Source organism: Paramisgurnus dabryanus, chromosome 3 (genome assembly GCF_030506205.2).
Source record: "Paramisgurnus dabryanus chromosome 3, PD_genome_1.1, whole genome shotgun sequence".
Taxonomy (NCBI): domain Eukaryota; kingdom Metazoa; phylum Chordata; class Actinopteri; order Cypriniformes; family Cobitidae; genus Paramisgurnus; species Paramisgurnus dabryanus.
This window is the reverse complement of record NC_133339.1, coordinates 40,776,475-40,798,944: the sequence shown is the minus strand read 5'-3', so window position 1 is coordinate 40,798,944 and position 22,470 is coordinate 40,776,475. Positions and strand designations below refer to the sequence as shown.

Genomic DNA, 22,470 nt, shown 5'->3' with positions numbered 1-22,470 from the left:
CTGCAACCATATTGGTTCAATTATAGGCCTTTCATTACTTAGTGAATATTATTCCACGTTAAAATAATCCAAAAAGCTTTTCCCAACTTTAAAGCATGACATTTTAATGCTTTTAATACAAATGAATACAAGATAACATCTTACCATCAGTAGAAGAGACCATCAGGTACCCATAAAAAACAAAACAATCATAACCATCACATTCAATAGAATTTCTGTGATGATTTCTATTGCTTGTGTCAGCAGGGGTGTTGCACTTGGATCATTTAAAACAACAGACTGAAGATCTTTGCGCAACTTTTGGCACGTGCACTGTGTCAAATAAAAACATGACATTTCAAGAAGGAAACAACCCAAGATCATGTGATGAGCTTGAGCCTTAAAGAGCCACAAGAGGGCAGCAGTGGGGTGGTCACCGCAGTACATTACTGCATTTGCAGGTGAATGGTGGGTCAACGTCAACATCATTGGCCGGTTGCATCAAACTTTATGACTAGTCTTAAAAGTTAGTCATTAATTTTTTTCTTCAAGACTGATCATAACTGTTTTAAGTATGTTACATAAAAAGGTAGATAGGTCTAATTTAAATCCAAATTATAAGATCGATTAGTCCTAACTAATTGCTAGTTAGTCAGAATCATTCTTAAGACGCAGTCTTAACATCCAGGCTATGTTTATGCAACCGGGCCCAATATTGGGGAGAATAAACAGCCAAACGGCATAAACAGCTGTCCTATAAACACCCAAGTCATAGAAGAACCATTTTTAGCTGTATGGTTCCCATAAAGAACCTTCAACATCTGGAAAAAAAATTTGTTTCACAAAAGGCTCTGTATGTTATTAAAAAGGCAAGAAAGAAAATGTTTTTTTTTTTTTGAGGAACCAAAAAATGTTTGGCATTGCTGATAACACACTTAAAATTAAGGTGTGTTAAAGTTTCTTTAATATTTTGAAGATCCTTTATTTGTTTTTTACCACAAATAACCTATGCAACTTAAAGTTTCTTCGGATGTTAAAGGTCCTCTATGGAGCCATTTAGCAAAAAAAGGTTACTTTATGGCATCATGAAATACCTTTATTTTTAAGAGCGAAGAACTTTTAAAACACCTTTTATTTTATGCACGTAAAAGCATAAAGATATACTCAAAAACAGATAATTAAAAAGACAAAAGTATAAAATATATATCGCTTTGACTTCGAAACTATTTAGATTTTTTTATCAGTAATTTTAATTTTTTTATCAACATTTTTGTACTTTTCATAATCACAAACTATTAAAATCCATTTCATTCACATTGGTGCAACTTTCTACAACATAAAAATGACATGAAATTTATAGTAATAAACAACTGCTGAAATATCAGATTTAGGGGTTTGAAGATAAATGGCAATATCTATTCTGAATCGCACAGCCAATATTATGCACAGCTATTTCATGTAATACGGCTTTTGATCAGTAAGTCCTTTTCGATCTGAAATCACTATTAGTTTGAGTCGTTTATAACATCAAACATATTATATTCTTTAATCTTTTTTTATCATGAAAATACCTGAAAATGTTCGAAGAACAGCAATATAAATATATCCTTAAGCCATTTCCTGGAGCTGCGTGTGTATGGTTCTTCGTCTGCAGCTCATACTGAGTTTCTGTACGAGAGCGCCCTCTGGCTTTTGGATGTAGCGGCAGTTCACCGTAATTCATTGAGAAAGAATCATCATCTGAAATATTAGATTGCTTTAAATCATGTATTACAAACTCTTTAACTTCACACTTTTTCCTTTTATTTATTTGCACATATCAGACAACCGATTTTACATCTCGATATATGATTTTAAACCAAAGCACAGTATGTAAAAGTCACTCCTTGTCAAAACATGCCATAAAGACTCTGAAATAAATTAAATGGCTCATTGACCCGATTTAGGTATCTACTGTACAGACTGGGCAATGCAGATCTATATACATAATAATAAACATAACAAAAAGTGCATGATAACTGTGAAATCAAATGTAAATGAACTCCAGCAAGTGCTCTTAAAATACAACGTAAATATACTGAACTTAAACACTGTGGAAAAACACAAGTCTGCTTCCATTTCATGTGAAATAAATAAAGAGTGAATATCAAACTCACAGGCAGATTCAGAGGCACATGGGATAGAAATGAGGTTCATATGACCACTGACAAATTGTGCAAGCATGACCACATTGCACAGATGCTGATTTAGTACAGTTCAACAAATAAAACAGTATTAGTGGTTCGGTCAATGGAAGGTGATGTCATCAAAACCGTTGCAACTATGAAAGTGCAGCTTAGCAGAAATACCGTAGATCGGTCTTGGAAACTTGGATTGGACAAAGCGGAAGCCCTAAAACAAACCAACCCAGTTGTTTATTTATTCATAATAGCTCTGTTAAAGATGATTGATGTTTTTATGCTATATACCATTATCTAACTCCAGCACTATCCCGCCCTCCATATTACAACCGAGTACTGTGCCTGAATAAAGGTGAATCTCTAATCCAGTAAATCAAGGATGAGGGATCTCCCTTCATGCCTCAAATATACACATACAACACACAAACAATCATTTGCATTGTTAAACATACAGTGATGTTTCCCTTAAACCAAATCCCTTTTTCGTTCATCTTCATTGTGCAACACACTAAAAACCACTCGCGCAGAAGCTGTGGTCTGAAGCAGACCTGTGTCATTTTGCTGGCTTCAAGTGAGGATAAAACCGAGAAATGCTGATCTGCAGAACGGAGATCAGCTGAACCACACGGTTACAGGAACGGACCCTCGCACCTGACATGCATCTGTCAGACACGCTGGAGGCACGGCATTCTCAGCATTCTCTCTCTCTCTCACACACCACACACATACTCGCGCACACATACACACTCTTTCAAGTGTCCTCTCTGTTTCCATAATGTGTCGGGATTGTGTGGAGGTAGCTAGAAACGTCTCTCACACGCTGAGCGGGAGCATGCCGGGAGGAGACATGGTCCGCGGGGAAGCCAGGGTGGTCAGGGCGCCGGGGTCAAGTCCGTTCATATTCCTGTGAAAAACATTGATAAGAAATCGATCAATGACAAAGCATAGATGAATGCAATACTTCAGCTGATTCTTTTTCCAAAGTGACTTGCATTGCATTAAGGGTCGCAAACTTCAGAAAGTTAGGGAATTTATGGAATTTTTTAATCTATACAAACTGTATTACATACAACCATTAGCTTCCTCGACATCCGACTCGTCCTCATCAGTTTGCCACAATTCCCATTTGTTCCCATGTAATTAATTAATGGAACATTTACAAAATTCCTGGAATTTTGCAACCCTAATTGCATTTAGGTAAATGGTCGAATATTAGGCGCATCAACATTTGATTTTAATCATTGATTTCAACCTTTGATATGATTTTTTATGTAGACATTAAGTAGTCAGTTAATTGGACTTTCTGGTTAGCGAACAGTAGGGGTGTGATGAGACACTTACTCCATGAGATGAGACACAGGATTGGAATGAGATTTTTACACTTTTTTACACAAGAAATCCTCAATGATAAAATACATAAAAGGAAAACTGAAATCACATAATTTTGAAATGGTTTAACTAATCTAGGGCTGTCCCTAACAATTATTTTGGTAATTGATAATGAAGTCATTTGATATTTTGGTAATGAGCAATAACCTTTAAAATGACTTAAAATAATGATGATGATTCAATAATAATTGATTCAAAGTAACAAAAGCAAGTAAAACATGGTTTTATTAAACATAAACAAAAAGTAATAAATAGTGCTGGACCTAGATTAATCTAGATTAATCGCATAAAAAAGTAAGTTTGTTTTTAATTAAAAGGGTAATTATTAACCACACACACACAACTTCAGAAATATATATATATATTATTAACATTTCTCAACATTTCTGAAATTAATATATGTATGTGTGTTTTTTTTATTTATCATATTTTTTATTTATATAATATAGAATATATACAAATATAAATAAATATAAATAAATAAATATAAATATAAATAAATAAATATAAATATAAATAAATAAATATAAATATAGGGTTGCACAGTAAAAGGATCTAACAGAAAGCTGCATCCTCCGGAGGTCGCATATGCAGGCTGCATACGTCATCAAGGGTTATTTCAGTTAATTATCTGAACATTACATTCGCATGTCGTGAGCATATTACAAGTTGCGATTAACTGAATAATTTGTAAACTTTATAATTGTTAATATTCTCTAATAAGACAGTCTTTATGAAGTAAATGCAGTTTAAAAATGCAACCTCCGAAGGATGCAGTCTTTTATTTGAGAAACGGCCAGCAATTCACCTTTACAAGAAATCTCGCCAGACACCCCTAGTGTGTATTTATATATACATAATAATTACAGACAGCACACACTCATAAAATATGCACAATTTTTTTTGTATGCGATTAATCTTTGTCCAGCACTAAGGGCGCACTCACATTATCCAAACCAAACCATGCCCCAGCGCGATTGTCACCCCTCCCTACTCCCCCAGGTGCACGCACTCACGCTGTACTTTTTATCGATCCGAGTCCGGGTGCGCTTTGGTCATTAAGATGCGATTGTTTTGAAAAAGCAGGAAGTAAAGCTCTCTCTTAACACTGGATCCCACCGTAATGATAAGTCTGTGTTTTTTATTCGGAGTCGTTTGGTGCGCGATTACAGACAGCCCTCTCACATGTCATCATATTGCTTAGTTGATCTGTCACGTGCGCAGCTCGGACATTCACGTAACCCCGCTGCGCGCATCAAAAGGTTTTTACGGAGGCAGATGAAGGTGAGTGGTCGCGCAGCTGACGTCTTCACCTTTTGAACCGCACTCCGGCCCACCTCTGCAACCCGGCGGCGGTGCGGAACAGAGTGATCACACTAGTAAAACAAACCAGGCTTTGGGGGTCAAACATGCATGAGCGTGGTTTGGTTTGGATAATGTGAGTGCGCCCTAACCCAGCTCTGTGTATTATAACACATGCCTGCAGAGGGCGCCAGCAGACTCGTGATTATTGTTTTTACTTTAACATTATTATTTTTTGGCAAAACAATGTTTAAATGCATATAAATCTTTAATATTGGTCTAATTCTTTACAAAAGAATTGATACAGCCACTGTCATTCTTGAGAAATAACATGCAGACTTTAAAGGGACACTTCACCCATTTGCATTAAACTTTGTATAGTTAGAACCCCAGTCATGTTTTTGAATGGTCATTCAACATTTCCTCAGTTGCCGCTGAGACAGGAGAAATACAGATTTCAGTGTTGCACTTCCTTCTTTCAATGATGTAAAAATCATCATTTTGCATCATTGAAAGAAGGAAGTGCAATATCTTTGTTGAGGGCGTGAGACTTCAAACACCCCTTTTCTCTGTCAAATAGGCACCAAATTCTAAATGTATTTTACATTTTGACTACAAATATGACACACTTTCAATAAAGATTAATGTTTCTACAGGTGAAATGCTCCTTTAAATCATATAAACCCAGAGTGATGTTTAATCTACTGAGACACTAAACATGTGAATGAACAACAAACGCAACGCGCCCTAGAGGCTGTTTACACTTGGCATTAACATGCGTTTTCGTCGATCGGATCACAAGTGGACGACGTTAATGCCAGGTGTAAACGGTGTTCAAAATGTTTTGAACGCGTCCACTTTCGACCACTTTCAACCACATTCAGAGGTAGTCGAAACCATTTTCGATCGGATCACTTTGGAGCTGCGGAACGCAATGTGGTTGAATGTGTTCGAACAGCAACACGCGACCGCCTTCTCTCCGCCCATTTATCTAATCTGAGGTATTAAACACAAGTTTTACGTCTTTTTTTGAATTCTGGCGTGAAGATACGGTGAACAGCGCTATTTTTAGCCTTTCATTGATAAAACTACTGCGGGTTAAATACACACATACAAAACACTGTGCAGCATGTATACTTGCTAAACAAGCAGTGGACACCGACATAATATTAGTTTGCGTCCATATAAACTCATAATTACTCCCGCTCGTGTTTGAATGACAGCAGAGAGACTCGCCCACCGTCTCACGGACCGCCCCCTCACAGTATTCAGGACAGAAGTGGTCAAAAGTGGACAAAAGAGACGGATTTAAATACCAGGTGTAAACGTAATGTGTCTCTCTCGTCCACTTGTGATCCGATGGATGAAAACACATCTTAATACCAAGTGTAAACAGCCCCTTAGACTTTATACGAGTTTCCAAACAAACATGGCTGGAAACCCAAACAAAAAGCACACACAGTAAAAGAGAAAATAATGCATGCACTGTAAAAGGTTTTGCCACAAACTTAATTTTATGCAGACATTTCACCTCCACTAAAAAACTTGTGACATTTCGCACGAGATCTCGTCACACCCCTAGTAAACAGACAGAATAGAAAAGCTGAGCGCTTACGTTTTGTCGAAATACGTAGTGTGGAGAGAATGCGAGAACTTGGTTGCGTTGCTATTCATGAGGTTTCCATTTCCAGTGGCGTAGTTCTTCCTTGCTGCCTGATCTTTGGCAAAGTTCCTACAAGCAGCTAATTTTGACTCCAGAGCCTGCAATTACAAAACATTAGAGGTTTTTCCATTAGTACACGTTCAGCGGTAGATGAAGTCTGCTGTGTTTCTGACAATGAGCGTCTCATTCACTTAGGACAGAACTTACGCCGACTTTCCGTAGAAGGTCACTGACGATGTTAAGGGCTGAGATGCGTGCGGATGGTGTGAGGGAGGAGTTTCCACAGCCATTGGTTAATGCTTTGAAAATATAATAAATACAAAGGCAATCAAACAGATGGTAATAAAACAAATAAAAATAGATGTTACTACAGGATGATAGTTAACAGTTAGATCAAATTTTTTTTATGTTTTATATTCAATGAGGAAAAGGAGTTTGATTTCAATCTTTGACATGAAATTAACGCAGTCAATATTAAAGATACCAATGTTATATTTTCACACAATGTAGGATGTATGACTTTAATTGTATTTTCACATGGTCACATATAGGCAAATAATGGCTGGTCCATCACTAAGTGTACATGGGATGTTTACCTTTCTGACCGATAAAAGGATGCTCTATATTCTTCCCCACAGGTGTAGCAGGTAGGGACAGTGAGGCTTGCACAGCCGAGTCGGTCTTATCAATGTCTAAAGTGGGCGAGCTGGGAGCCGACATCCTAACATCTGACGTCCTCTCTCGTACAGCCAACTCCTGTCTCAAATCTATAACAACACACACATTTAGTATTGCTGTAGGGCACTGCATTGCATCATTACAAAGCCAAAATGCATGACGTGTTATGAGCTTAATATTTAAGTGTTATACCTCTTGCTTCATCTTTAAGTCTTTGCACCGAGACCAGCAGTGACTCCTTCTCGTCCAGTTCACTTTCTAGGAAGGCGTTTCGCTCTATGGCCTGGTTTAACCGCTGTTCAAAGTCCTCCAGAGATGTGATCGTGGCCCTGTACAAATACAGCACACAATTTAACACGCCGGTAATAAATGTATCTTTGTGCAATGTAAAAACGGGCTTATTGTATACTCTGTGTGTGTACCTCTTGGCTCTTTCCAGGTCATCGTTGGCCTGCTCCAGCTCCCTGACATATTTGTGCAGCTGCTCCTTTATGCCGCGCGTTTGGACCAAGTCGTCCTCCAGCATGGAGATCTGCTTATAGCTTTGTGCATACTGCTGCTCCAGTTTCTCCTACAGACAGAGACACAGGGGCGTCACAGTATGAGACACAAACCCTTACAACAACATTAAAGGTGCAGCGTGTAATTTTATAAAAGATCTCTTGACAGAAATTCTAAATAATATACAAAACTATTTTATCAGGGGTGTTTAAAGACCTTTTTATAATGAACCATTATGTTTTTATTACCTTAGAATGAGACGTTTTTATCTACATACACGAGGGTCCCCTTACGTGGAAGTCACCATTTTGTGCCGCCATGTTTCTACAGAAGCCCTTAACGGACAAACTTTTTTAGTAAGTTGTCTCCTATTTTTTCTGGTGGCGGCTACCGTAGCTTCTCTATAGGTTTCAAAAGCGAGGGGTGAGCAGTGGACTGAACCATTGGTTGCAATTCGCAACCTCACCACTAGATGCCGCAAAAATTTACACACTGCACCTTTAAAGCAATGGCTCACCCGAAAAACCCTGAAACGTGTACAATTTATACTCCAATTGAACAACAAAAAGAGATAGAAACAGACCGACAGATCCGGTCCCCATTTAATTTCACTGTATGAAAACAAATGTGTATTTTTGTTATTCACCCAAGTCAGAAAATGTTAAAATGACATTGATTTTCATATTTGGTTTGATAAAAATAGTGGACATGGCAACCCTCCCAACCACTCCTGTACAGTAGGTAACCCACTTTCTCCACATCATTTTTATTAGTCTAAATGAGCACATTGTTTCGGGTTTAGCAAAATAACAAGCGGCCCATATTTCCCAGAATGAGCAGAGCATAATTTAGCGTTTCTCTGAATGCGACCTTTAATGATCGTGCTTTATGGGATAGCACAGAACAATCAAATCCAATTTTTGGGGGGAGAAATGGGAAAATTTTTATAAGTAGCATAAATCGCAATCGTTGGTCCTCTGAGCCAAAGTCACTTTGAGGATATTTTCGTCTGGATTGTTTTGAACTTTTCTGCTGAGTCTTAGCTTTCTATTTTCTTCTTCTTGATCCTGACATCCAATTACGGTACGCTAGGGATTAACCGAGACCCTGGACAGCCCGGACAACACACTGCAATGTTCTTGGTTAAACAACGAATCCTTCATATATAGATGGATGGTAATAGTGATATCCTAACAAAAAAGTACCTATGTTCCCATAAATGAGACGAAATGCAGACTTCCATAATTTTGTTGTATTGCATCAATGGCTTGACGTCACAAAAACGCACCTAGGGACACAATTCACATCAAATTTTTGGACCATCTTACCTTGAGTGTTTCCACTTCGTTCTTTAGTCTCTGATTCTCAGACTGCAGATCTCGGATGCGGTGCTCCGCTTGACCGAGCTGAGCCTCCAACTCGGCCTCCAGCTCCCGACTGCCTTCCTGAAACTCCTGCAACTCCTCTTGAGCATCATGACAACTGCAAACATATGAAACGTCCGACTCTAATCAATCTGCAGTCAAAAGTCACCAACCATCTGCGACCCAGACCATACGTTCATTACGTTTACTATGCAAAGCAAATTGACACCATGCAGGGTTAACACAGGGGTTAAGTGTTTAGGCCTTGACAGCTGGTGCTATAGAAGATAATGAATTACAGTCACTCGGGATTGTGTCCATTCAGATTGAATCTCCTCTGGAGGTCCAAGGGCTGGAAGTGATTTCTCTTGTAACCTTACCATTGCATGTCCCACAATTTCAATTATGACAAAGCTAATTTCAAAAGCCTAAAACTCATGGTTATTATAGACGGATTCAGCAGTAACAACATAAACGAACGGCTTTCGTGGAACAAACTCCACAAAGAATCAATAACAACAAAGTCCTTTTAGAGTAGTTTATTTCTGATGACAAGCAAAATAAACAACAAGTAGATGACCTTAGTTCATATTTCATAGCTAAAGCGAATCAAAAACTACACTGAGCAAACGTTACTGTGTAAAATGTGTACTATATAATGTATGCAATCTACAGATCAGGCTGCCAAACCTCATCCATGATGGACGTCTTGTCCTTAGGAAACCAAAACATTTGTTATTTTCAACAAGGTATTTGTTCCAGACTTCAACTAGTCAGACCATTAAACAAACATTTTAAGACCGGAAGTAACCGCAACAACGTGTGTCTGATGAAACCGTCTATCCAATTGTTAAGTCTGACATCACGTGCCGCTTCCGAGTCCAACCGCTCACAGATGTCATAGAGAAATAACAAAAAAATCATGGCTATAACAGTATTCATACGTCATCACTTAACAACCGGATAGTTAAAACAATGTGAATCAACACATGGTTACTAAAAAAAAAATCATTTTCATAAGGACTGCTATTTATTTGATCATGTCAGGTTCATATATTGGCCGGGAAAAGGTTTAAAAATCTGCAGCATGCATCAGCAAGCATAATGGCAAACTGAGCCAAATGTTCACTCTGACCCCTTGAAGGTCAGAGGTCAGGGGACACTGGCAGGTCTAAAATGAATAAAGGAGACTTGGAGGAAGGAAATGAGCTCAGCAGACTGACATGCACGGCTCTGGTTGTTTTTAGCATTTCCGAAACCATGTTGTTTAGTTTGACAGGAGGCGAGCCTTTAACCCGGACCATTTCCCCCAGTCTACTATTGTCATGTGCTGAGGGAACCTTAAATCTGTCACCTCCTCGCTTCTTTCCTGACATAGCAGACACAAACCTTAAAAACATTCACATGACAGCAGGAAAACATTTGTTAAGATTCTCTAATAAGAATAATTAAGCATTAAATGGATCAACTAGATACTTTTCTGAAGAACTTTATGGTTCTTGCCACCATGATGCAGTTTCTGGGCAGGTGCTTACTAGTAAGGTTTATAAAAACTGTTACACCAAGTATGACAAACAATAAGTGAAGACCTAGCAAGAAATATGCTGACATTTTCAACATACATGGCCTTTTGGAGACGCTGGTTTCTAGGGATGCACCGATACTGGTATCGGCCTCGATACCACATTTTCTAAAGTACTCGTACTCGTTAAAAGTCCCGCGATACCTGGAATCGATACCACGGTTTGAGAAATGTCTATGTTTGAGCGGCATGTAAGGGGTTAACAACAAACTGGAAAACTAGTCCTTTTTTGTTAAATTATATGACTAAAGCTATTACCTGTAAATTTAAATCATGTTTTTTTTATTAAGTACTCGGTATCGGTAAGTACTGAAATGCAAGTACTCGTACTCATATTCCAAAAAAGTGGTATCGATGCATCCCTACTGGTTTCCAAAGGATAAAAACAAACAACACGGCCTTGTTTGAACTTTGCTGTACTGCTAATTTGACTTCAGGAAGGCGACACAAAAGTCTCGACTCTCCTTCAAGTTAAAGGGTTTAAAGGCACTGTAAGCATTTCCATGACAGCAGTTTTGCTCCTTCCTCGGCAGGAAATTCCTTGGATTTGAGAACTTCCTGTGCTCCACCAAAGCCACAACACCCAGGAGTCTGAGCACATGTTGAAAGAGTGGGAGATCTGAGAGCGACGGTGCTTGGGAACTACCAGAAATCACCACCACCACGAAGACACACAACCAGCAGGCGACTCTGTGCCAACTGTCAGCTCGCTTTAGATCAGCGACAGTATCATTCCACTTATGGTAAGGTCAAAAATACAGTCTGGGCTAAATAATAACAACACTTAAACATTGTCTTAAAGCCTGAACGCTGAGAATAGTGACTGAAATCCTGTTTTGATCAATCGGTTTGGCTGAAACTGCATTTATTGACATAAATAATACCAAGTCTATTGAAATATGAAACAAATGGTGCCACAGTAAAGAGAATCAAATCTTATAAACAAGACCAAACATATACCAGCTGGGGCTATGAAGCATATTTACAGTGTTATAGGGTCTCTTTTGCAATGAAAGGCTCCATGTGTTTTCTCAACATTTTCTCAAATCTCCTGCAGGGTTTTGAATGTAGGCATGAACAAAAACAATTGCTGTTCCCCTAGCCAGTTAAAATCTCAAACTAAATTACAGTCTTATATCACGTTCACAAAAAAGCTCTAATTTGCACCTACTTTGCATTTCTTTCCATTACAAATGCGCTGTTGTGTCGGGTTTAAAAGCACTGATGCCAGACATCACTGGCTATTACAAGTCACACTAACTAAAAGTTACATTTAAGGGATAGGTTAACTAAAATTACTCCATGATTTACTCACCCTCAAGCCATCCTCAATGTATATGATTATCTTTATTCAGACAAACACAATCAGAGTTGTATTAGAAAATGTCCTGGCTGTTCCAAAGCTTTATAATAGTAGTAAATGGTGCTTCTGATTTGAAGCCCAAAAAAGTTCTTAGCAGAAGTAATCCACATGGCTCCGGGTGGTTAATAAAGGCCTTCTGAGGGAAATCAATGCGATTTTGAAAGAAAAGTATATTTAAAACTTTACAAACTAAACTAACAAGCTTCGCTTAGGACCGACGCATGTTTACAATCAAATGATGTAGCGTCTAGTCTCTCTTGTCTCGTAAGCTACATCAGTTTCACGAGAGAGTGCGTTTCCAGCATATGATATCGGACGTAGTGTATTAGACGAGAAAGACAAGACGCTACATCATTTGCTCGTGAACGCACGTCGGCCGTTACCAGAAGCTAGTTATTTTAGTTTGTAAAGATTTACATTTACTTTTAGCTTTAAATCAAAAGCACCATTTACTGCCATTATAAAGTTTGGAACAGCCACAACATTTTCTAACATAACTCTGATTCTGTTCGTCTGAAAAAAAGATTCATATTCACAGAGGGGGAGTAAATTATGATGTCATTTTCATTTTTTGCTGAACTATTCCTTTAAAAGCTATGACATAGGGAAAGATAGGGGAGTTGTTGTCAGATAAAGCTATTGCATGAAAACTATCGTGTTTTTTTGTGCAAATATTAACATCTCATCATATAGCCCATAGTCATACGGATCTAAAACGAAAGACATTTCGTAGAAAGTCGAGTCGAAAGTGTCTAAACTGCTTAAAATAATCTGTAATGTTCTCCTCATGGCTGTTACACAGAAATGTCATAGACCTACCTCTTCTTGTATTTGAGAGACAAACTCTTCCAGTAATCGATTTCCTCGTCTTTTGAAGAGAATTTCTGCATCATCTCCGTGTCCATTGTAGGGATCTGTGAAAGTCAATGGGAATCAGATCAGTCCTGAGAGTCATTTGCATCTCCTAAATCAGTTTTGTCCCTGTACAACAACAACAGATCAAACCCAGAAAGCTTGGGGCATCTGTCCTCATCTGCCATGACTCCAAACATCAAAAAGCATTATTTCCTTACAATTTTTCTTTAAATTATTGTTTATTACAACACAGCTTATGTGAGGAACAGACCAAGATGCTGTTCTTTGATAATCTTTAACTGCTTTAGATGCAGTTAGTTTAAGGTTTGTAATGTTTTGCTTATAATCACGCATGCCTATTGACTGAATTAAAACGTCCATGACGTCAGCTTTTTCACAGATTCACAATTATCTAGTTTATACGACAAGGCGTTGTTATCAAAAACTTGCACTTTTAGACCTGTCATCAAAAGTTGCGTTATGAAGACCCCAATATGCCACCACCATCATGTAAAAGAACAGCCAAACGGCATAAAAACTTTGAAAATGTCTTGTACACATCCCCTAAAAGTTTTTTTTTTTTTTTTTGACAGACGACATGAAAGAATTAAGACTTGAAATCCAACCTCAGTTTTATCTAATGCTTATTGGAGGTCATTATATGTCATGATGGTCATTAGATCTGACATAATGAGAAGCACAGAAACTGTACTTTCCGATTCTGGCCACATGACCCCTATCAGTGACTCAACAAGCAGCAGATGCACCTGTTTTGCTTTAAGCAGCAAGAAATATTTTAGACATCTCAGGAGCGTCACATGGTGTGACCCGGCACTTCTGTTCAAAACACTGCACAGATTCCCACCGTAAATTAGCTGTAAACTATAAGCTAGATGGCTGAATACATGTTGTGACGATCTTCGCATCGTGCGCCATCGAAAAAGAAGTCACCAGGCTCCAAAGTTCTTAACCTTTCTACTAACGTACCCTTCTTATTAAAAATCCCACAAAGACAGGAAATTACAGACTAGACATTATGAAAGTGATTGCAATATCCATCTCACTCCAGTCTGTTCTGCCATATATTTATGACACCATCCTCCAAAGAAGCAAAGACACCAAAATATAAGGGAAATCAGGCATTTAATACAAAAACTGTGCATGCTTACTACAATAGAGAAGAACGGGACTGTTTGTAGTCCTGAGGTCAGTCAAAGCTGATGTCATTTCACTTGTAGCCATTTATAAAGTCTTAAGCTACTATACAGTTCCTCACCCACACCCACTCCTGACAGTGAGACCATCTGTCCCCGCACCACAGGACAATACCACAGTTCCTGTTTACTGCAATGATATACATAACCTAAAGTCAGAGGATCAGTAGGGATGACATCAATTCCAGTTTCACAATCCAAGACACCAAACTGCTGAGTAACACACCGCCTGTATCATCTCCTCAAGGATTTTAGGATGAGAGCTGGCCAACTTTTCAAATCTGCGGATGGCTTTCAAGCATCAATCATAGACGGTGTATTATCAAGAACGTGTACAACGTCACGTATTTTGGTATTGATTTTGTCATTAATAATACATTAAATTCATTTAATGATTTACCTTTAGGCGCATATGAAATGACACATTTGTTATTTGTCATTAACGTTATGACATTAGAAATGTACAATCTTGACGGCTTCTAAAAATGTGCAAAACGTAAGAAAGGTTGTGTTCATTTGTCGTGCACGTTATGACGCAGGACAGTTACGTCAATTGACAGATCACTCAATCCGAGGTTACTCACAGAATTCAAAAACAACCTATTCATTTTTTTTTTATTCTTTAGGCTTGTAACTGTGATTTTTATTCGTTGTAACTGTGAGTTTTAATTCGTTGTGAATCCTTCAGGTTGATGTTTTGCCCGATGGGCCATCGTAATGTGAACTGCCTTTAACGACTAACGTTAAAGGGTCAAAATCTCATATCATTCCGATATTTAACGTTACTATAAAACCTATCGACAAACACTTCTCATTTCTCGCCCTGTCACTAATTGATCGAAAGCAATGTTGACTATGACAGAAACCGGTGTTAAACCGAATTTACACCGGCACAAACTGGCCAGTTCACGATTCAAGATGAATCACTGTTTTTAAGTCCTTATCTCCGCTTTAAACCCCGTACGTAAACTGCTTAAAATCGCCTAATCTTACCTTATCATGTCCTATTCCTCAGACCAGCTAACAGACTCGGCACCTCCCGTACGCTCGAGAGTCGGCGGATGAAAATGCCAACGCGACTCCACTGATTTTCCCTCTTCAGCTTCCGGTAAAGATGACGACACTGCGTCATGACGTCACGGAGGCGTGAGCGAAACTGTCACAAGGCATGCTCTCGTGTTTCATGCCAGTCGTCTCATAAAAAATAAATCCTCTCATTCACTCAACTAAAGCGATTTGCTATAGATTACTAATCATATAAGAACAGATTTTTATTTTATTAAGCAATTTACCTAAGCTCGTGTTTAAATGATTTCTTAAAATGTATATTAATAGTAATACATTGATTAAATAGATTTACAATGTAGGCTCACACCACAAGAGGGCGCGTTGGGTTTTTCTTCAGTTTTTCTGTCCAAACTACTTTATTACTTTAATGTAATATTGTATTTCTTTTTATCTATCTGTCTTTCTGTATGTCTGTCTTTCTTTACAATACTGTATTTTATAGTAGGCCTAAGCACTGAATTATTTTTTATCTATCTGTCTGTCTGTCTTTCCATCCGCCGGCCTGCCTGTCTGTCTGTCTGTGTCCGTCCGTCCGTCCTTCCGCCGGCCTATCTGTCTGTCCATCCTTCCGCCGGCCTGCATGTCTATCTGTCTGTCTGTCTGTCCATCCATCCATCCATCTATCTGCCCACCCGCCCATGTTTGTCTGTATGTCTATCTGTCCGTCCGTCTATCTGTCTGTCTGTGTTTGTATGTCTATCTGTCCATCTGTCCATCTATCTATCTATCTGTCTGTCTGTCTGTCTGTCTGTCTGTCTGTCTGTCTGTCTATATATCTATCTGTCCGTCTGTCTCTCTGTCTATATGTCCATCTATATATATATCTGTCTGTCTGGCCGTCCGCCCGCATGTGTTTGTCTGTATGTCTATCTGTCCGTCCGTCTATCTGTCTGTGTTTGTATGTCCATCTGTCCATCTATCTATCTATCTATCTGTCTGTCTGTCTGTCTGTCTGTCCGTCTATATATCTATCTGTCCGTCTGTCTCTCTGTCTATATGTCCATCTATCTATCTATATATCTTTCTGTCTGTCTGTCCGTCCGCCCGCATGTGTTTGTCTGTATGTCTATCTGTCTGTCCGTCCGTTTGTATTTGTATGTCTATCTGTCCGTCTATCTATTTGTCTATATGTCCTTCTATCTATCTATATATCTACCTGTCTGTCTGTTTGTCCATCCGTCCGTCCATATGTGTTTGTCTATATGTCTATCTGTCCGTCCGTCTGTCCGTCCATCTATCAATCTGTCTTTCTGTCTGTCTGTCTTTGACTGTCTGTCTGTCTGCCTGTCCGTCCGCTGTATGTGTTTGTCTGTATGTCTATCTGTCCGTCCGTCTGTTTGTCCATCTATCGATCTGTCTTTCTGTCTTTGACTGTCTGTCTGTCTGTCCGTCCGCTGTATGTGTTTGTCTATCTATCTATCTATCTTTCTGTCTGTCTGTCTGTCCACCCGTCCTTTACAATAAAGTATTTTACAATATGTATTCAAGTGTGTGCTATCTGTCTGTCTGTCTGTCTGTCTGTCTGTCTGTCTGTCTGTCCGTCTGTCTTTGCAATAAAGTACTTTACAATATGCACTGAAGTATTTGTTATTTATCTATCTGTCAGTCAGTTCTTCTGTTTGTCTGTCTATCTATTTGTCTGTCCGTGTCTGTCTATATGTCTGTCTGTATGTCTATCTGTCCGTCTATCTATCTATCTATCTGTCTGTCTGTCTGTCTATCTGTCTGTCTATATGTCTATGTCTATCTATCTGTCTGTCTGTCTGTCTATCTGTCTATCCACCTATCTGCCCTCTCACCCGTCCATCTGTGTTTGTCTGTCTGTCTATCTGTCCATCCGTCTATCTATCTGTCTGTCTGTGTGTCCATCCACTTGTGTTTGTATCTGTCTGTCTGTGTTTGTATGTCTATCTGTCCGTCCGTCTGTTCGTCTATCTATCTATCTGTTCGTCTGTGTCTGTCTATCTGTCCATCCACCTATCTGCCCTCTCGCCCGTCCATCTGTGTTTGTCTGTCTGTCTATCTGTCCATCCGTCTATCTATCTGTCTGTCTGTGTGTCCATCCACTTGTGTTTGTATCTGTCCGTCTGTGTTTGTATGTCTATCTGTCCGTCCGTCTATCTATCTGTCTGTCTATATGTCTGTCTATCTATTTGTCTGTCTGTCTGCCCGTCCTTTATATTAAAGTATTTTAGAAGAAGTATTTAAGTGTGTGCTATCTATCTGTCTTTCTGTCTGTCTTTGCAATAAAGCATTTTACAGTATGCACTAAAGTATTTGTTATCTATCTATCTGTCAGTCAGTTCGTCCGTCTATCTATTTGTCTGTCTGTCTGCCTGCCTGTCTGTCTGTCTGTCTGTCTGTCTGTCTGTCTATCTATCTATCTATCTATGTATCTTTTTCAGTCTTTCCAAATAATTTATAATATTTCACTAAAATAATTATTTTACAGTTAGCATTTTATTATCTATTTATTTGCTTTTGCATTAAAATAATTTAAGCATTTAAGTATTTAATAATCTCACAATAAAAAAGACAGCACTTTAACACTACAAAACAGCACTCCTGTGGACATATAAATACACTTGTGTAATGTTTATTTTCTTGGTTCTTTTATTCCAGTTATATCCTGTCTGGCGACATTTTTTCATGACAATGCTCATGGCGTCACGGGTGTGAGTTTTATCTTATGGGAGTATCTGTTACCTGCGCCAGTCTGCAGTCTGTTTCCACAGGCTTCTGTTTACCTCGACGCAGTCAGGCATATTCAGAACAGCCAAAAGGAGCCAGCTGGGATTATTTAAAGTGGAGATATGGATGATGAGGCTCAGGAGTGCCCGGTCTGTTACGAGAATCTGTCAGAAAGTGTCAGGACACTGAGCTGCGGCCACCATTTCTGTCACGACTGCTTGGTACGAACACTGCTGAACGCCAACCTGAATGGATCTATTAAACGGGACATTATCATCTGTCCCGTCTGCAGACACCTCACATTCATCACGAGGTTCCACCGATTCACAGCTTCAATTACTGAAGCCAAAAACACTGGCAAGACTTTGGAGGTGCCATCTGTGCCCACTGCTGTATTATCAACAAACGCTGGGATATCTCATAGCGGAGGTCTCGACTGTTTCGGCACATGTCTACGAAAGATCTCATGTATACTTTGTAGACGAAGGCTTATCTGTCCTAAAGACTCTTCTGATGTGTTCATCATAAGTGAGTCTGGCCGACCCATGGATGAGAGTGATGTTATTGACATTGGAACAACTTCAACCATGCAACACAGCTACAGGAATGGACACAGAATTTGTACAATCTCCTGTTGTCTTCTCATCTTAATGATCGCTTTCACCTTACTGGCTTTGGTGGCTGCCACACTTCCATGGGTTTTATTGGCATAAACAGTGTGGCACTGTTAGATATAATCCATTTAATTGATGTTTATTTATGTAGTACCTAATGTATTGCTGCAGGACAAGTGTATTATTTACTTTTACAGGACTGATGTGTGTTTTTGTCTGCTCAGAGTAAATGTTTTTATGGAGAACAATACCACATATCAAACAGGTGATCTGAGCCCAACTCATCAAGTGACTTTGACCATTTAAACTTGGAGTAGCAAAGATGAGCTGGTCACCTGATCCTGGAAAAAACATTGTGGGATTCAATTACATCTACTATGGACACACACGGTTTAAGAATGGTGAATGTTTTTTTTTTAACTGATTGCTTGGAATGACACACACCCTCTCGCTTGTCTAGAAACTCTTGTCACACAGGTTAGCAAGCGTCTTCAGCTAGTTTCAGCCTTAAAAGGGACTGAAACCTCCTGTTCTGCTGAATGTATTAGTCATATTAGATTAGGGGTGTTTCTGTATAATGCTGTCTCAATGTGAATTTAAACCCTTTTGGAATCTGGGGCCGGATTCACTAAAAAAATTCTTCTGTGAGAAAACCTCACAGTTAAATTAAAATCCACATGAAATTAAAACTGACAATTCTATATTACAGCAATCATTACAAATAATTTATTTGTGTTGTTCATTGTTTTTTTATTACGTGCCCTTATAAATTTTAATCAAAAACTAAAAAATGTATTTCCTTCCCAGTGGAGGCAGGTGATTTCTTTTTCAAGAGCGCACAATGTGATGCTCGTCACAACATGTGCTTGTCATGTCAAAATATGTGTTTGGCACATCATGTAAACTTATATGCATCACGTGCAGACGGTTCGAAGGGGCTTACGACAAATGAGACACTCATGTTTGCCAGATTCTTACTTAATCTCATGTGTAAACATAGCGTAGTGTTAAGGGAGTTTCTTGCGAGTATTTTGTGAATGTAAGCGTCACTTTTATCAAAAACCCATTCGACGCGTGTGCAGCAGGCACTTATTTTGACAAGACGCATGATGCACATGGTTCACATGACGCTACGAACACATATTTTGACATGACGAGCAGCACACATGACACTCCAAACACATATTTTGAATTGTGTGATAATCCGTTTGACATCACAATATGGAAGTCGATCAACTTTTCACGGGGACTTTAAATCTTAAAAGGTAAAATGTTTTATACGTTTATTTGGTAGTTTGGAAAGTCAGAAATGGCAATTGAAACTGTTTTTTTTCCAAAAGATTAATTCACTAATGAGGAATTTTTATACTGATATAATAATGATCAAGTGTAACTGCCTTACTTCACCAATAGTCTGAATAATTATAATGTAATATTTATTTTCCATCAATTGAAAACAGCTTACAAATGTTACAGTATGTCCATATTAAATTCAATAGCAAATAATTACTTTTATGTGACAATCAAAGCTGGTCATTTTATTCTTAAGAAAAAATCTACACCTGAGAACTTCTTAAGAGATTTTGAGAATTGCACTTAGCATTCTTACCAATGTCTTCTCATTTATCCTAAAAACATTATTACGTTTGTCTATATTTTTGTGAATCTGGCCCCTTCTTTGTACATGTTCGTATAAGTGTTTACAGTGTTTTGTTTTCTAGAAGAAAATGGTTTTACTCAGTGGTGGTGCTTCAGAAGACTTCATTTTCCATTGTTTTATTGAAGTATTAAATAATATTTGTTTCATGTTTCTTCTGAAAAGTAATTTTTTGGTGTTAATTAAATTTACTTATTACACGGCTCTCTGGAATGCTTGATTCTGATTGGTCAGTTGAGACATTTGCAGGTTCGTTTCAAATAATAACTGCTCAAAAGTAATAACGCATAGCCGGTACTACTTGTACGATTAAAATCGCTCCGCGCCAATAAAGAAGATTACTGTTTGGCGCCATCTTGTGACAAACACTGGACAGCCACAATTATAGGAATGAAACATTTTGACATTAATTTTAACATGTTCGGAAAAAACTAAACATTTAAACAGTGGATAGAAGAATTAACAACGACAAGACACAGAGAGCTTACTGAGACTGAACTTGACAAAATAGAGCATGACAGCTACGAAGCAAACATACACAAAAATACAGAATGGGCATTAAAACTTCTCAAAGACTGGCTAAAAGAGAAAAAAATGGAGACAGACAAGAATGAAGCAGAGGATCTTAATAAGGTATTACGATCATTTTATGCATCTGTGCAAAGTTTCGCGGAAGGATAAACATGTTAATTTAAAACAAATATGCCAATAAAATCTTTCAAATTCATATTCATGTCCAGTTTTTTTTCTTATGTGGCAAGTAGCCGTGTAATAAGCGGGATAATGTAGAGGCAGCCGGTAGTTATCGGGAAATAAGCCCCTTCAGTGTGATACAAGATCACTGTCCTGATCACACTGTCGGGGCTTATTTCTCGATAACTACCGGCTGCCTCTACATTATCCCTTACTTAAAAGTTAGTATTCTTACATATAAACTTAGCTTTTAATAATGTGTTTTATATTGGCTCCTAAAAATGCTAAATACTTCTGCCTAAAGTGGCTTTGGTAAGTGTCTGCTAAATGCCACTTGTGACATCTACTTAATAAACTTGTGAATGGATTAACTGGTTCTTGCCATGGAGGCTGGAATGGCATAAAGAAATAAAGGAAGAAGCCATTGGATTTTGTGTGTCCCTACCCTTAGATAAGATGTGTAAAACCATGACTCATATCAAATAATGTATAATACCATATTTTCCGGACTATAAGTCGCTACGGGGTAAGTATGAAGAGGAAAAAACATAAGTCGCATAATAGGACTATACCTCGTGTTTATTTAGTAAACGATTTCACAAAATCCAAGCCCAATAACAGATATTTAATCTGGAAAGGCAAGTTATTCAACTAAACAATGGCACACAGAACAGCAGGCTATATAGGTGTCCGTACATGTTAACGTAACATTACCATTTATTCATTGAACACAATAGCATATTGTACATACCTGGGAGGCTGAATAGGCTAAATTAACACGACAAGCCGAATCAAGTTCAAAAAGGTCCTGATGTCATTCCACATCACTGAATCCTTTGAATTACATAAATACAGGAGCAGCATAGAGCGGACTCTCGCGGCTGTAGATGGTAATGGTTTCTCTTGGTTCATATGAAATAATTTTTACATATAAGTCGCACCTGACTAGAAGTCGCAGGACCAGCCAAACTATGAAAAAGTGTGACTTATAGTCTGGAAACAAGTAAAAATATCCACCAGTTAACTTAATTTCAGTTTTAACTTCATTTAATAAACTTAATTTAAGTTTATTGTTCTATATTTTAACTAGTTTTAGGCATAAACCTCTTAAATATCTTTATTTATTTTACTAAACAAGACTTAAAATCTTAAGCCACTTTGCCTAAGTAGATGTACAATAATTCTTATTTATACTGGAAAACAAGATACCGATACCGTTAGATAGATTTTTTGGCCTTTTACTCCTTGTTTCAAGTCATGAAAACCTTAAAGTGGAGGGCATACAAACTGTAATTCTGTTGTCATTGTCACCAAATTCAAAATTATCGCACACAGCAAACTAAAAAAAAAAACAAAAAAAAAAACGATTCATTCAAGTTACTTAATTTTTTTAAGGTAAGTGGTTGCAATCAATTTATTTAAGCTACATTTAAACAAAAAATCAAATTAAAAAAATACTTTTAAATGTAGCTTAAATAAATTGATTGCAACCACTTACCTTAAAAAAATTGAGTAAATTGAATGAATCATTTTTTTCAGTGCATACGTTTTGATTGACAGGATATTAGTGTTGTAGTTCTTGAGACTGATCTCGGTCTCAAGACCGGTCTCAAGACCACTTTTTAAAGGTCTTAGTCTCGTCTTGGAATCGACCGCATTTTTACTCTGTCTCGTCTC

The 22,470-nt window shown here is 38.1% G+C and overlaps 2 protein-coding genes across 2 annotated transcripts; one reads left to right on the top strand and one right to left on the bottom strand.

Annotated features, from left to right (window-relative positions):
• Window positions 1–1,759: 1,759 nt before the first annotated feature.
• Window positions 1,760–15,189, bottom strand: ndel1b (nudE neurodevelopment protein 1-like 1b). Its single transcript, XM_065243053.2, has 9 exons — window positions 15,064–15,189; window positions 12,821–12,915; window positions 9,021–9,174; window positions 7,614–7,762; window positions 7,384–7,520; window positions 7,110–7,280; window positions 6,721–6,812; window positions 6,466–6,611; window positions 1,760–3,063 (listed from the first exon to the last, which is right to left on the bottom strand). Exons 2-9 carry the CDS (start codon window positions 12,904–12,906, stop codon window positions 2,973–2,975), a joined length of 1,026 nt encoding a protein of 341 aa, XP_065099125.2. The 5' UTR covers window positions 12,907–12,915; window positions 15,064–15,189; the 3' UTR covers window positions 1,760–2,972.
• Window positions 14,347–20,827, top strand: LOC135744804 (RING finger protein 222). Its single transcript, XM_065263147.2, has 2 exons — window positions 14,347–14,422; window positions 17,761–20,827. Exon 2 carries the CDS (start codon window positions 17,952–17,954, stop codon window positions 18,540–18,542), a length of 591 nt encoding a protein of 196 aa, XP_065119219.1. The 5' UTR covers window positions 14,347–14,422; window positions 17,761–17,951; the 3' UTR covers window positions 18,543–20,827.
• Window positions 20,828–22,470: the final 1,643 nt, after the last annotated feature.